Below are 15,762 nucleotides of genomic sequence, written 5' to 3'. Positions count from 1 at the left end.
AAGAAACCAGTATTTATTTACACATGCACAGACATTCCTTTTAAGAAGCCATATGCAAAACAAAATGGCTAGTGTTTGCTCACATGCTCTATTTTGAACGTTAAGGATTAAGAGCATGTTTTAAATATAAACACAGATGTTGTGCCCTGTGAACCCGTCTAACATTACGGATGCTGGTGGATGAAGGCCTGTGGGATATTCCACCTAAACTTTTACGTCTTGTGCAAATAAAACGTGTGAGACAGAAATATTTATTATGAGGCCACCATTATCTATTTTGGTGGCTATTTTATGTGTAAGCACTATCACGAGTTTGAAAACTGGGCATCCTACGCCAACTTACAGTCTGCTCGGTTTAATCAAATTGACAGATTATTACCTATGCAAATTTAACCAGCCCTAATCTACTGTACATATTTGTGTGTCTACACTAAAAACAATTTATATATGTCATATAAACAAACTAATGATACTATAAGTTTGAAATGTAATATAAAAAAATATATGAAGTGGCTTAAAGGGATAGTTCACCCATTGACAAATACACAACTACCACTTTGATGCTTCAAAAACGAATCCATATAAATTGAGCAGTTTAGTCCACATTTTTTTTAAGAGACTTGATCGCTTTAAAAGATAAACATTGAATTTAGGCTTTTATTCACATATAAACATTCATCAACTCACACATCAGTTGTTGTAAACGGAAGCTTAAGCATGTTTGCTTGACATGCAAGAACCAATGAAGTCCATTCTCATGTGTTACGCAGCACGTTTGATTGACCAATGAGATTTGTTTTCGAACATCAAGAAGGTTAGGTTGAGCTTCGGCTTATGCTCACTAATCAATGTTTATGTGTGAATAAAAGCCTAAATTCAATCTGTTTGTCATATAAAGCGATGGTGTCTCCAGACAATTTTGGACTAAACTGCTCAATTCATATGGATTAGTTTTACAATCTCTTTATGAACTTTTTGAAGCGTCAAAGTGGTAGTTGCGTAGCTTTCAATGGAGGGAGAGAAAACCCTCCGATTTCATCAAAAAGATCTTCATTTGTGTTCCAAAGATGAAAGAAAGTCTTAGGGGTTTGGACTGATGACAGTAATTAAAGACATCATTTTCATTTTTGGGTGAACTAATCCTTTAAGCAAACAAACACTGAAAGTAATGACAGTGAGTCAGAATGATGATTCAGAAACCGCTCTAACGGATCTAGTGAGTTCATTCACTGAAAGATTTATCATATATAAACCGATAACATGCGAGTCTTGCTTTATTTTGTGGTAAATATTAATCTCATTATTAACTCTGACTCGTACCTCTGGTAAAACATGAACAGTAAAAGATAGGCTCTCTCATAAATTCACAGTGGTTTTACAATGGTAAAAGAAAGAGTTAAAGCAACTACTGTATTCTGCAGAAAGGTAACTGGTAAATTTTGACGAGCACTACAGATTGGTATCCATGTCTGTCTCAATGCATGTGCGCACATGTTTGACGAGGGTACATGATGTTTCCGGGAAGTCAATGGCCAATTGCTCTTTGGATTCATGCAACATCCGATGATTCATACTATTCATTTCCCCTTAAAGAGCTGTTGGATTGGATCTGAACCAGATGCCCTGCATTAGTCAGAACCACTCCATCCATGTCACTTCGCAGTCAAGGCAAAGATGAAGTCTAACTACAAGGATCAATAGGAGCCCATTCAAGATATGGAGAGTTCATGTCCAACAATTAGGATAATTATTAGGGGTTCAAAACATGTCCAGCTATCTTATAAAAAATATTTGGTCCCACTGTGTATGTGTGTATACACACACGATTTATGAATTATAAATTATAAACGAATAGGAATTATAAAACGTGTACACAATGAGCGCATTGCATCAAATTGCTTCAAATGTTAGTAGGCTATATAGTAGTTAAAGACATTTAATATAAAGTGGGTTCAAACACGTTGTGAGTAATAAAGGAACACTTTGTCCCAGTAGAGGCGTCTCGTATCTCACGCAGCTCACGTCTCTTTGTGTTGTGAGTGCGCGCAGACAGCACGCGACGCAGATGGTATGTAAATAGCTCATGCATACGTTAGCCAACTGAGCTAGCTCATCAATCAGAGACATAAATCATATATTTCACACACTCAAATCAAATCGATCCTCAACTCGGGACGCAGTGGCCATATTGGAGAGAAAAGCAACATGACTCCGTGGCGCGGGACCTGAAGTCTATACTGTGAACATATGAGTTTAAAGTTTTTGTTTGTAAGGCATGACCGTTATGGTGGGATCCATATTAATAACTTCATGCCGACTCACAAAGGGCCTCGCCGCTAACGCGCTAGCTATCCGGCTAAGCGATGCGTAATAAATAAATTACATCGGCGAAGTGTAGGGCATGCAATGAGCTATCATATAATGACAAATATAATAAAACATACTTGAAATAATTAAGTACAAAAGCACTTTACAAAGTAAAATGTGATTTTGTTTAACATCACATGCCCAAAAAAAGAAATGAAGATATATAAAGTAGGCACAATGGTGTGGCTGTGCAAGCGACAGCGCTTACCCATAATAAACAGCACCATGCAACTCCAACGAACAATTGATGCTCCGCGGCTAATATGCTAACGTTACACTACGAGTCGCTGCGCTTTGTTGTCTGCCCCGCTTGCGTGCACCTCTCCGGCGCATCAAACTTCACGCAAAGCTGATCTCAGGATTTCGCTTACCAGTGCATGTCCACCGTTGGCTCTCTCAGTGTATATTTCCCCCCTCGCTCGTTTCTTTTAATGTTCAGAGTCCAAACATTGTTCTCCCGCAGCTGCTGCGTTCCTCCATCTTGTCTGAGCGCGGGGAACTGTGGGTAGAGCGGACGGGTCCTGCGAGGAGACAGACGCTCTGATCCAGGGCATTGGAGCAGCGTCCGATAGTGCACTGTCGCACAGAGGAACAGACTAGACTTAGTGGGTGCCATTGGGAAGATTTACATTTCAGCAGAATTCACTTTTGCATTACCAATTGTAGCAAGGCACTGATATGGAAGCCCATTTCCGCCACATAAGAAAAAAAAGCGTGCTTTTGTAAATCATAATTATGACAAAACGGTCGAAATTATTAAATACTTTGTAGCCTACTTTATGAGATTAAAAAAGTCATAGAAAGTAGTCATTTCTATTTTATCTCATTATGACTTAGTAGATCATAATTGGACCTTTTTCTCATAATTATGACTAGCTGTCAAAATGTTGTCTTATTCATTTCTACTTTTTGTCATAATTATAAGTCAAATTGACATAATTATGACTTAGCATGTCATAATTCTGTTTTTTTTTATCTCATAATTATGGCTTAGTAGCCTATAAAAAACATTTATTACATAAAAAGTCCAAATTAGCATATCCTACACTATACACAATTTGAAACTTTTTTATAAGTTTTTTTATTTTTAAGTCAGTTACTAAAAGTATTTTTGTCATAATTCGACATATATAATAATTTAGTTACTATAGCCTATAATAATTTTAACTCAATATTTGTCATTCAATTTTTTGTGTCATAATAATGACTTAGGCTACTATAATATAGTTTATATGCCTATATAGTTTGATTCTCACTTTTTAAATCATAATTTCGACATTTATTGACATTATTATGATATACAAAAGCTTTTTTTCTTATGTGGCGGAAATAGTTTTCCATGCAGCAAACTGTGGGTAATTCTCACAAATATACGTTCATATTTTTTTCTTGTTATTTTTGAAAACTTTATCACATGTACATTCACAGATGAAAACATCTGCATTGACTGCTTTCATATTGTTTTTCGTTACAATCTGTTGAAGTTTGCATTGCCCATCTGATTCTCTCAACTGTGTTTGTCTCTCAGAAAAATGGTGGTATCCCATTGGGTCCTCCAAAATTAGGACACAGCACATCCTACCATTGTAATGCGGCTCTCAAATTAATAGGATGGCTGTGACACAATTCATTAAAGAAAAAAAAAATCCTCAAATAGCCCCTAATTAACTACTTTATCCTATATTGTGAGCAAAAATAGTTATCCTTATGAGAAGATCCAAAGAGAAACAAAGAAAGAAAGAGACAATGAAACAAGATAAAACAATAATAAACAAAATTGAAGCTAAAATGATGTGCTTACCTGAAAGAGTTTTTGAGAACAGAGCCATTTAGGTGGTCAAAAACATTCCTTTAAAAAAGTTGGCCATGCCAGAAGAACCAGTCATGAAGGTCCATCCCTAAACCTAACCATCTGCGGGACGTAAGCAGATCATACAAAAACATACAAATGAGTTTAATTAGCCAAAACGTAAAATAGCTTCAAATCGCCATGACAGCTGATGCGGCCAGCATCTGAAGATGCTGTTGCTGCAACACTCTCTTATTCATAACAATTTCATGTTTTGTCAAATTGGTGGATGGTTTGTATGAATTCGTACGATCTGCATTTGCTCCATCGACAGTCAGGTTTATGGGGTTAGAGGTGGACATACGAATTCATACGAAATCAGCACCTAATAAGTTATGTTTCCTCATGAGATCAGATTGACTGCATCTCCTAATTGTCCATTTTTAAGACCCAATTAATCCAGATGAGAAATAATGGACATGGGTCAATTTAACGATGAAAAAGACATTTGACATATAAGATATTGTGGTTGCACTTTACGATAAAGTCCCATCAGTTAACATTATGCATTATCTATTAATAAGCGATACATTTGTTACAGTATTTAATAATTGTTATATTATTTAATAAAAATACAACTGTGAATTGTTAGTTAAGTAATAACAATTGGAAAGTGTTACCGACCTGTCTATTCTCCTCCTTTTTGTCCACTTTCCACAAAATGGCTAACAATTGCAGTAGTTTTCCTTTATTTTATGTTAGTGTGTCTGCACATGCTTTTTAAATGGCTGAAAAATCTGGCATGACTGAAATATTGCTGTTTTTATATAGAGAGAGATAATAAATTCTTGCAATCTGAGAATGTGGGATTTTTTTGTTCTCTTTCCGTGAATGTGTCTAACGCACATGCAAACATGCAACCATCTCTGGACTGGTTAAATATGCATTGAACATTCTTCTCAAATGCCATAGTCAAACAATGTTCTGTCATACAGGTATATGTGTTCATGTGTGTTTGGTAATCCACTGTGTAATTCATTTGAAACATTATTATGACTAAGATCAGACAATAGTGCTGCTCATAACCAATCACAACAGACTGTGTATTCAAATTATAGAAAGACCTATACACAACAGTCTGATCTTATCATAGGCTTCTTTTCCTCTTAATACAGTGTAGAAAATGCAATAATTTAATGAGGCAGTGCTATATTATGGTTGCAGTTACTGTGCAATCAAGGACACATTTTGTATACATTTGTCATTAATCAAATTCACTATATTATTTTATTATTAAAATTCATTAACTCTAGAATATATAGAAGCAATGAAATCAAATTATGTTTGCCAATTTTTTCCAGTATTGTAGCTGTTAGTCTGTTCTCAATTTTGAACAAACAGCTCATGACTGTTACTAAAGGAAACTTGACAGGTCATGTGATATCATATATAGATGTCATCAATAGAGCTCATTCATTATTCAAGATCGTGTACGCTCACTGTCTGCCACGCTCTGCCTTTCTCTTTCTGCTCCTTTCCTTCTTCTCATCATTTTTTTCTTTTCTTTTCATTTCCAAATCTGAAGGGCTGTGTAACGGCATCTGGTGTTCTTGTACTGTATTATATTGTTTATTTATCTTGGAGAAGAGTATATATAACAATCCAAAACTTCTATGCGCCATCCACATGGGGCCAGTGATCATTTGGAGGGTGAGCAACCCTGTCCCTGTCAATCACCAAGCATGAGCATAAGACCCTGATTCATTTCAATCACAGTTCAGACATGTAATCAGTTGAAACAATCACATAACCCATACTCTCTAATATTGGCTTAGTAGTTTGCATTGAAAATAAAACGAAGTATCCTTTAATCATGTTCACGGATATACACACAGTCCTACATAATGAAAATACCAGACCCCGCTCAATATTTCATTAAGCTATTAAGTCATTCCCCTGATAAATGCATTTAATACTGCTTTAATCTCAGATGGAGACAAATACACACTGCCTCCATCAACAAGAGAAGTGCTTTTTCATCTGTGTTCATTATTTCTCAGAGCCAGAAGAGTTGTCATTATGGGGACTGTAATCATTTTTAATATAACACACAACACTGGCCTGGCCTGATGACTGCCCATATATTTGAGATTCCCCAAAGGAAAAGCAAACAGAGGAAGAGAATGCGGTTTCAAATTTCTCTACCCACTGAATAACTGCACAGCAACCAAAAATAAGCATGCCATGGTGGGAATATTAAGTGTTTAGAGTGATATGTTAAGAGTATTTAGAAAAAAAGACAGACAGTGCCTTTCTGTTATTAACATCAGCAGTATAACAGACCTCATTACAATGAGGAGATATAATAGTTTTTTTAACTATTTTTATTATTATTTCACTCTATTGCTAAAACTCTGTAAGATCTCTGTAAATTACTTTATAAATTAAAATGTAAAATATAGTTGCATATCTCCATATCATCATTTTTATTTTTTAAATAAATCAATATGTATTGGTCACCCGTTAGGTCTGTCTGTGGGTTTTGCAAATATTTAACCAAAGAAAAGAGCTTGTGACTAAACTTCGAAACTTCAGTGGCTCCTCAAACCTCATAACTCCACCTGCCATATCATGAATGAAGTGACGCACACATTTGGACCGTCTCTGCTTGTTTGCAATGCAAAGGTAAATATAGAACTGGTTGTTTAAGTACAGCGTTTCCTTTATTCAAGAAACACTATATAAAGCTAATGTTTGTCTTAGTCTAGCATTTGTCTAGCACTTTGTATAGCACTTCATCTAACATGAGATTGACAGAATCTCAAATGACAGAAAAAAAACTGAGCGCCCATAGCGCACATAGCTACAGCCATGATAGACCTCATAACCCAACCTAATGCGATGCACTTACTGCCTCTCTCTCTAGCCTGTATATATATATATATATATTTATGTGTGTGTGTGTGTGTGTGTGTGTGTGTGTGTGTGTGTGTGTGTGTATATATATGTGTGTGTGTGTGTGTGTGTGTGTGTGTGTGTGTGTGTGTGTGTGTGTGTGTGTGTGTGTGTGTGTGTGTGTGTGTGTGTGTGTGTGTGTGTGTGTGTGTGTGTGTGTGTGTGTGTGTGTGTGTGTGTGTTCATGTTTTTCTATCCCGGTGGGGACTTCAACCTGAATGCACACAGACTCATGGGGACTCGTGTAACAGTGGGGACCTAAATTGAGGTCCCCATGGGTAAACAAGCTTATAAATCATACAGAATTAGTTGTGTTTTTTTTATGTAAAAGTGCAGAAAGTTTTCTGTGATGGGTAGGTTTAGGGGTAGGGTTAGTGTAAGGAGATAGAATATACCAATAGTACAGTATAAAAACCATTAAGCCTATGGAGAGTCCCCACAAAGATAGTAAACCAGACAATTGTGTGTGTGTGTGTGTGTGTGTGTGTGTGTGTGTGTGTGTGTGTGTGTGTGTGTGTGTGTGTGTGTGTGTGTGTGTGTGTGTGTGTGTGTGTGTGTGTGTGTGTGTGTGTGTGTGTGTGTGTTATTATTGTTAATATTAGGTCTTTAATTATCATCCAAATACTTGTGTCTTTCTAATAAGAATTAAAAAAAACTTAAGAAAATCATCAAAACCCAAAACTTCAGTTTTTAATCACTTTAAGGTGAATTATTAAAGGGATAATTTAATTTGTAAGATAATTTGTCGCACAGGTTGATGCCCACAAATAAATACAACACATTTTAAACTGCTAAACAAATGTTTAAAACTGCAATCGTTTGTTTTAGCGAAGTGTGTACTCGCGCATTTCAGTCAGCAGATGGCGCTGTAAGTTTGATTAATTGACTGCGGAGGAGCGTTCAATTTTGAAGGACAATTGAGTATGATTTTCTTTTTGCCTTCAGTGACAAGAAAGATACTTGACATGACAAATAAGATATTGCGTCAGCTTTACCAGGACACCAGACCGACCGAGCAGCGTATTGATTTCTACATTGGACTGGAAATCCAATCTTCTTCCCAATGCTGGGGAAACACACACACACACACACACACACACACACACACACACACACACACACACACACACACGTGTTGTTTTTATGGGTTATGGAGACTAGGCTATATATTATACACTATAGGCTACAGTAGGATTTTGCATAGGCATCTTTTTGGGGGATATTTTGTCCCCATAATGTAGGGTTTAGGCCACATGCCACTACACACATAAGTTGGGTTTTAATGTTTTTAAGGGGACTTTCCAAGCATGTTTTATAGCCTACTGTACAAACTCTTCTATCCCCTAACCCTAAACCTTCCCATCACAGACAACTTTCATAGTTTTTACATTTTCAAAAAAACATCACTTGATTTATTAGCTATATAGCCATCTTTGTGGGGGACATTCTGTCCTCATAACGTTCACTAGGACCACGCACACAAGCATATTTCCCAGTGTAGAAAATAGTATTTCGCTCACACATTAAGCCCCCTCCTCCCACCCGGCCGTCCCTCACACCCACTCTCTCTTCTCTTTCTTCTTCTGCTGTTCATGCCATATCATGTGCAGAAGAGCTGAAAGTGCACAGAGAACACAGAGACATCCAGAGAAACCCGACCAGAAGAGAGACTAGTGCAATGATGCACCTTCAGCTTTCCTGACTACATTTTACAGTTCAGATTAGATTAAGGAGGGGGAATAAAACTTGGCAGAGAGACATTGCCCTGCCTTGCGACCTCGTCAGCCACTTTTGAAAGTGAAAAAGGCACCAAAGCCATGCTACAGAGAAAGTAAGTTTCCTTTTTGTGTTTTTTTTTTTTTAAACTTATGAACCCCTTCCCACCGGTTTAATGAAACAAACGTGCTGAAGTTATGGCAGCGCTAAGGCGTAAATTTGGAGAGGACTACCAGGTGGTGAACACGAACAGAGCCGCGACTTTCCCCATCGCGCCGGTGAAGAAGAAGCGCCAGCGCTTCGTGGAGAAGAACGGACGCTGCAACGTCCAGCACGGGAACCTCGGCGGAGAGACCAGTCGCTATTTATCCGACCTGTTCACCACGCTGGTGGACTTGAAGTGGCGCTGGAACCTTCTCATTTTCATCCTCACCTACACCATCGCTTGGCTGGTCATGGCCTCGATGTGGTGGATAATCGCCTATATAAGAGGGGACATAAATCATGGCCGTGACGCTTCGTACACTCCGTGCGTCGCCAATGTTTACAACTTCCCGTCAGCGTTCCTCTTTTTCATTGAGACCGAGGCGACCATTGGCTACGGTTACCGCTATATAACTGAGAAGTGCCCCGAGGGCATCATCCTGTTCCTGTTCCAGTCTCTGCTGGGTTCGATAGTAGACGCGTTTCTCATCGGCTGTATGTTCATAAAGATGTCTCAGCCCAAGAAGCGCGCGGAGACGCTCATGTTCAGTCAGGACTCGGTGATCTCACAGCGAGACGGAAAACTCTGCTTAATGTTCCGCGTGGGAAATCTGAGGAACAGCCATATGGTGTCCGCGCAAATCAGGTGTAAACTCATAAAGGTGAAAACACACACTGCACTCTTACAGCGCAACTCTTAGAATTCGTTTACTATTACACAATATAGTAAAGCATCAAGAGCAAAATACACTTTTTTTTTTCAAGGAATGCAGAATTTTAGACTTGTGTCATCATCTCTCCTTTTTATTATACGCTCATTTTATTTAACCTCAGCCATATGAGTGTCAAAATAGTACATTTATAAACAGCTGACTTGACAGAACTTTTTCTTAAAAGGTAGCAATCATTACGGAGTGGAATTAGGTGATTGTATAGGCTACACAAATATTGTAGGTTATATTATAATTAGGCTATACAATAAACTAAATGGCATAAAATGCAACAAAACACTCCAACATTACTCACAACAAATGGAGACTTCTGTGAATTAAATTAAATTATAAGGTGATTTATACCTTTTTACTTAAAACCTTTTAAACAATATTTTACAGTAAAATCGTGTGTTATATGCCTTACAGTTAACCAATTAACAGTTTATTTTACTGATTTATTGTAATTTTTACACTGTGTGGTTGGTAGCCTAAGAGGTGTTGCTAATTTTATCTTTAAATCAGCAGGCTTTTTGAAAACAATTATTTCATTCATTCATTCATTCATTCATTCATTCATTCGCAGGTTCTTTATGTGCCAATCTGGAATAATGGAACAACTTGTTATTAATCTTACACTAAGTTGCCAATTTAATGTTGTTGTTGGAGTCAGTATATGTGCATACATGGGTTATGGGACAGTTAGTTTACTAGCTACTAGCTATGCTATATAGTGTTGTATCATATTAACTTTTATCTAGATAGTTTGATTTCCACTGATGCCAGCCCACTTAGGTGTTTTGGTAGGCTATCTATGAGTAGGATTGTAACACCTATAGTCATATTAAGAAAATTGTTGTGTAATATAGGTGGAATTATTTTTGACTGTTAGAAATTTATGAGCATTAGTTGTGCTTCACTATAGCACAATTTGTCATTGAGAAATAGCTAAGTGGTGTGACAGCGTTGAATGTATTCATGTGAAATGTATTCATTTATTCATCCATTCATTCATTTATTCATTCATTCAAGTTAAAAATGTTCTAAATATTGTGTAAAACATTGAATTGTAGAAATGTCAGGGAGTTATTATAAGGATTTCTTTTTCCTTTTCCTTTTTTTTTTTTTTTACCAGGAAAGGAAGAGGCCGTTACAAATATTTTAATTTTAATCATATTTTCCATTGCTGAAATCAGTAGGAATAACTTATCTGTTCCTCACAGAAAGTTTAATAAGTTTTTAGAAAGTGGCATGATCTATTTCTCTCATATTGTCATTCGTTTTTGATGCAGTTGTATTGCAGTACAAATATTAATAGCATTAAGGATCTACACTTTAAAATGCCTCTGGCTCTGGATCAATTCTGCGAGACAGGGTTTCCCAAACTGGGGTTTAGAACCCCTAGGGGCTAGTAAGGGAACTGCAGAGGATTTGAGAGTTGATGAAAAGCTAATAATTACTTAAATCATAAAAATGTAAATAAATCATTTTAAAATGAAATCAAACAGAAAGATTACATATTTTATGTTTATTTGCCAACATGTTAAATTAATAAAATATTAACTAAAAGGAATAAACATTTTATGCCACAGGTTAGGCTGACAAAAAGTTTCTGAATCCCTGGCCTGCTGTAAGGCATAGTTCATTGAGTTAGTTCATAATTCGCTCTCCTCTGTCAGAGAAAGCATGACGAGCAAAGCTTGTTGAGAATAAGTGACAATCAAGGAACCTGTGAAATGCGATTTAGCGGAATAGCAGTGTAGCTGGAAATTCGAGGCGCGCAGGTACCCCCTTCACAACTGATTACCAGTGATACATGAAAAGGCATGACATTTTATTATTGTAATCTCGACACGGACAGCCATCGTTACAGCTGAATGAGATGAGACTCCAGTGACAAAAGGCTTGGATAAAAGAGTTTTACAGACGACTAACTGTGCCCAACATCTGTCACTCTGTAACCAGTGACATTTAAACCGACCTGCTCTGTAATTGGAAGGCTGTTCCACGACAGCGCACGGTTCTGTCGGTTTTAGAGGGTTTGTTTCCAAATGCAAAAAGTACAGAAAATGTCTCTTGATTTTGAGCTCATAAGCCTCTCTAAGACTCCTGCGAGAGCTGAGGTCACAGCCAGAGAGATGCCGGAAAATCTGCATTTGCACACTTGTGAAGGAGGATTTTCTTTTTTTTTTGTGGCTTGTGGCCTCAAGCGCTAACTTCCAGAGCCTTAGAAAATGCAGCAGAATAATTTCAGATGTGCACGAGAGTGCAATGCTGGAGTTGTACAAAATATATTCTGAGGGGGAGAGGAATCGTTCTTGTCAATGGAAGCTTTTTCTGGAAGAACAAGCTTACATAACAGCTCTAGAAACATAGTATGCGTTCATACACTACGTTTTGAAGCTACTGTGTGAGTGTGTCTGTCTGTCTGCTGCTACACATAAGCTCGGTCAATGGAACAGACTTAAAATTAAATGAATAAGGCATGGAAAGTTGACACATGGACAACACCATCAGGTTTTCTTCCCTGTAATTGATGATTGCCAGTCAAAGGCTGCTGAAAAGGTGAACAAAGAGGTCAGTGTAATAGAACAGAACTTTTATGGCCCATATGCCTTGAAATAGTGAGATAATCTGAATCTATCCAGTATAATAATAGGATAACTGATCTCAGCTCTCAGAACAATTACAGAGTTAAAGCAGGTGATTATTCTTCAAAGATATGGATGGATGACCTCTCTGGCCCTCTCCAAAAATCTTTCACAGAGCTCACACTAATTATCTAGTGCCAAGAAAATGCTGTGAATGATTAAGAGTCTTTGGTCAATGGCGTCTGACTTAATGAGGCAGACTGTCAGTTTAAGCTATGCTGAAGTTTTTCTCTCGCTGAGAGAAAAAGAGGTGGAAGAACAGAGGATAAACAAAGAAAGCAAAGTAAGTGGGAGATAGTGAAAGGTTTGCCAGATAGTATAAGGTTGAGAGAAGGCATCAGGGAACACAAACAAAATAGAGAGGGAAAGAGAATTGGGTTTATTGGAAGTATAAGAAGGCAAAATGAAGAGCCAGAAAACTGACTCAATAAAGAGAAAGAGAGTGATGAAATGAGAACAAAAATTGGAAAGAAGACATTTCTCTTCGCCCCTCTCTCTCATAACCTTAACTCTGTTCTCATCAGTATTTTATGTTATAGAAGCAATATGTGGCTTATTTAAAATAACCCTTACACAACACAGACACAGCAAATTATTAAAATATACAGTATGTTCAATATATAAAATTAAAATAAAAGTTTTTGTAGAGGCAGACGGTATGTCCAAAGATTTCTGCCGTGACTACAGCACCGAACATCACAATACCAGTCTCCTCCGTCACTGAGTTTTTATTGTGCGACTGAGGAGTTCAGCACCGCGATTCTACATGGCATTTATTTGGAGAGCCATTTTAACGGCATCCGTTTTGAAAGCCTCGTCACCCGTAGGTAAACCTACGCCGTTACAAAAGCAAACCATGCAGATAGGTTGGTTATATCTGGACATACAAATCTTATTTGATCACTTGCAATTAATAGTGTGGACAGTCTTGCTTGAAAAGAAATCAGATTGACCAGTCGAAACATAGCCTTTGACACTAAAGAGTACCAGGTGGCATTGTTCTGTGCTTTTTTTATCACATCGCTCTCTCTCTCCAATTTTTTGTTAAAGCCGGCATATCCTGTCCATTTAGACTCAGTCGCCCACACACATACACAGACGCACACAGTCTCAGTCATTCCCAGTCACCTTTTGTCAGATCATGCCTCATCCTGCCGTGTGTGCTTTGATAATATTGATCATGCATTTCATCTGTGAGATGCACACTCACATTTTATGATTAAACACAGACATTTACAGTGGATTCAAGACATATTGTGTTGTGTTCTGTGAGTGTATATTATACACACATACACACCATCGGAACCTATCACAGTTTATCTTATATTTTTTCTAAAAGTGATAATTCACTTACAACTTTAAATTCAGTCATTACTTACCCTTTTTTAATTATTAAACTAATGAGAGATCTTTCCATGTTCTCTAATTTTAGAGAAACGTCACAATGATTTTTCCCCCATCTGCTTATCGTATCTTCAGTTCCAAACAAATGAAATATATCTATCAACCTTCCTCTCATCCTGAGTCACTGTCTCTATTGTTTGTGAATTAATAAACAGAGTACAGAGAGAACAGGAAAAAAGATCAGATGAAAAGAGCAGAGAGATGAAAGGAAAAAAATCGTTATAATAAGGGACAAAAAAGAAAAAAACAAGGAAAAGAGGAGACAGAGAAATTGAGGTTAGCCTTGTGTTTCTACACAAGAGCATTCTAATGCAACATGGAAGAAATGAGGAAAACTCAACGATAAACATGAGCGGGAGATGAGAGGAGGAGTATGAATTAATAGAATAGAATAGAATAGAATAGAATAGAATAGAATAGAATAGAATAGAATAGAATAGAACCATCAGAAAAACATGCTGACAAAAAAAAATTGGGGAATATCTGATTTAAGTCATTTCAAAGACATTCATCATCATCAAATACGTTTTTGTTATTTTTTATATGGCTCCAGAAGTAATAACACTATAATAGAGTAAAAATCTTAAAAATAGTAAGTAATAGCATTTTGTGTAGCTCTTATTTGTTACTTCTTACTGTTGTTCAGTTGTGCCCCCTTCATTTAACTGAGCTGAGCAAAAAACTGTTTACTAATCATCATATCCAGCTCATTATGTTGATTCAAACTTGAAGTGGTTAATTTCAAGTGTGGAATTTTTTTGTAATTTTTCTATCCATTTTCAGTAGTTTTACACATTATTTTTTTAAGGTATTGCCTCCTTTTCCACCTCTGCGGATATTGGCACTATAGGATGCACCGATATGAACATTTTGGCCAATACTGAGAACCGATAATTCTTTATTTGAAAGGTGATAAACGGAATATTGGCGGATAAATCTAAATCCAAATCCATAATTTTGGATATGGTGGCTGATATATCGTGCATCACTAGTTAGCACAGATTCATTCTCACATAAATTAAATTTATAAGGTGATGTGATTACCCAGAGAGAAAACCCGTTTACATTTTACAGCTGAACAGTCTTGTCAGACCACACACACACACACACACACACACACACACACACAATAGAGTTTAGACGTGATAACAAACTGCTAATTGTACAAGTAACCTCATCAAAGCTGCAGGAGAAACACGCTCCCACTGCAATTCAGCTGGATTTGTTTGAACTCATTTAGCGTGTCTTACAGCGGAAACAAACAGATATTTGCTGTTGTGCAGACAGTCACATGTGCACTGTGATGAATGAGTTAATTGCAGATAATTCGATTACAGAGGACAGGCTTTGACTCAGGAGTCAGCTTGTACAGAAGGTTGACTGCGTGGGTGTGTATTGTGTAAAGGTCTTTGTTAGGTGAAATGTTGATATATTTTGTGAGTGCATAGGTCTATTTTAAATGAGTTTGTGTGTTTGTGCTTGACATGAATAAAAAGGTTTTGAATGACTTATGTCATTCATGTACATAACCTCAAACCACATGAGTATATTTTCATAGTGGGGCACAGGCATGCTGGGAGTTATTTATACCTATGTATGAATATGTATTATTCGGTGTGTTGAGCATGCATGTGTGTTACAGGGCTGGCGGTGATGCATTAAATGTGAGGTGGACAACGTGTATTTGTCTTGTCACTGACAGGCGTTGGGGACATGTGACCTAGCTGTGATACAGATGGATGAGCAGTATAAGGGGTGAGGAGGGGTGCACATTACACTGTCTATATAATGTATGTGCATTTAATTGTGTAATTCCACAAAGGATAGAGAGAGGGAGAGAGAGAGAGAGAGAGAGAGAAATAAAAATAAATAAAAAAATGATTGCAGGAGCCACATGCTTTTTATTTGAATTACTCAGTTATGATTCAGTTCTGTTAACTCTGAATTGATTTTATTGATTCTGGTC

The 15,762-nt window shown here is 37.2% G+C and overlaps 1 protein-coding gene across 1 annotated transcript; it reads left to right on the top strand.

Annotated features, from left to right (window-relative positions):
• Positions 1-8,295: 8,295 nt before the first annotated feature.
• Positions 8,296-15,534, top strand: LOC309491943 (G protein-activated inward rectifier potassium channel 1-like). Its single transcript, XM_082190974.1, has one exon. The coding sequence runs from the start codon at positions 9,025-9,027 to the stop codon at positions 9,730-9,732; it is 708 nt and encodes a 235-aa protein (XP_082047100.1). The 5' UTR covers positions 8,296-9,024; the 3' UTR covers positions 9,733-15,534.
• The last annotated feature ends 228 nt before the right edge of the window (positions 15,535-15,762 follow it).

Source organism: Leuciscus leuciscus (assembly GCF_965113295.1).
Source record: "Leuciscus leuciscus genome assembly, contig: HAP1_SCAFFOLD_749, whole genome shotgun sequence".
Classification (NCBI taxonomy): domain Eukaryota; kingdom Metazoa; phylum Chordata; class Actinopteri; order Cypriniformes; family Leuciscidae; genus Leuciscus; species Leuciscus leuciscus.
Note: the sequence above shows the minus strand (reverse complement) of the source record. Positions and strands in the feature narration are given on the sequence as shown.

Excerpts from the sequence above, each read along its gene's own strand:
- LOC309491943 (XM_082190974.1), top strand. The coding sequence starts at position 9,025 with ATGGCAGCGCTAAGGCGTAAATTTGGAGAGGACTACCAGGTGGTGAAC.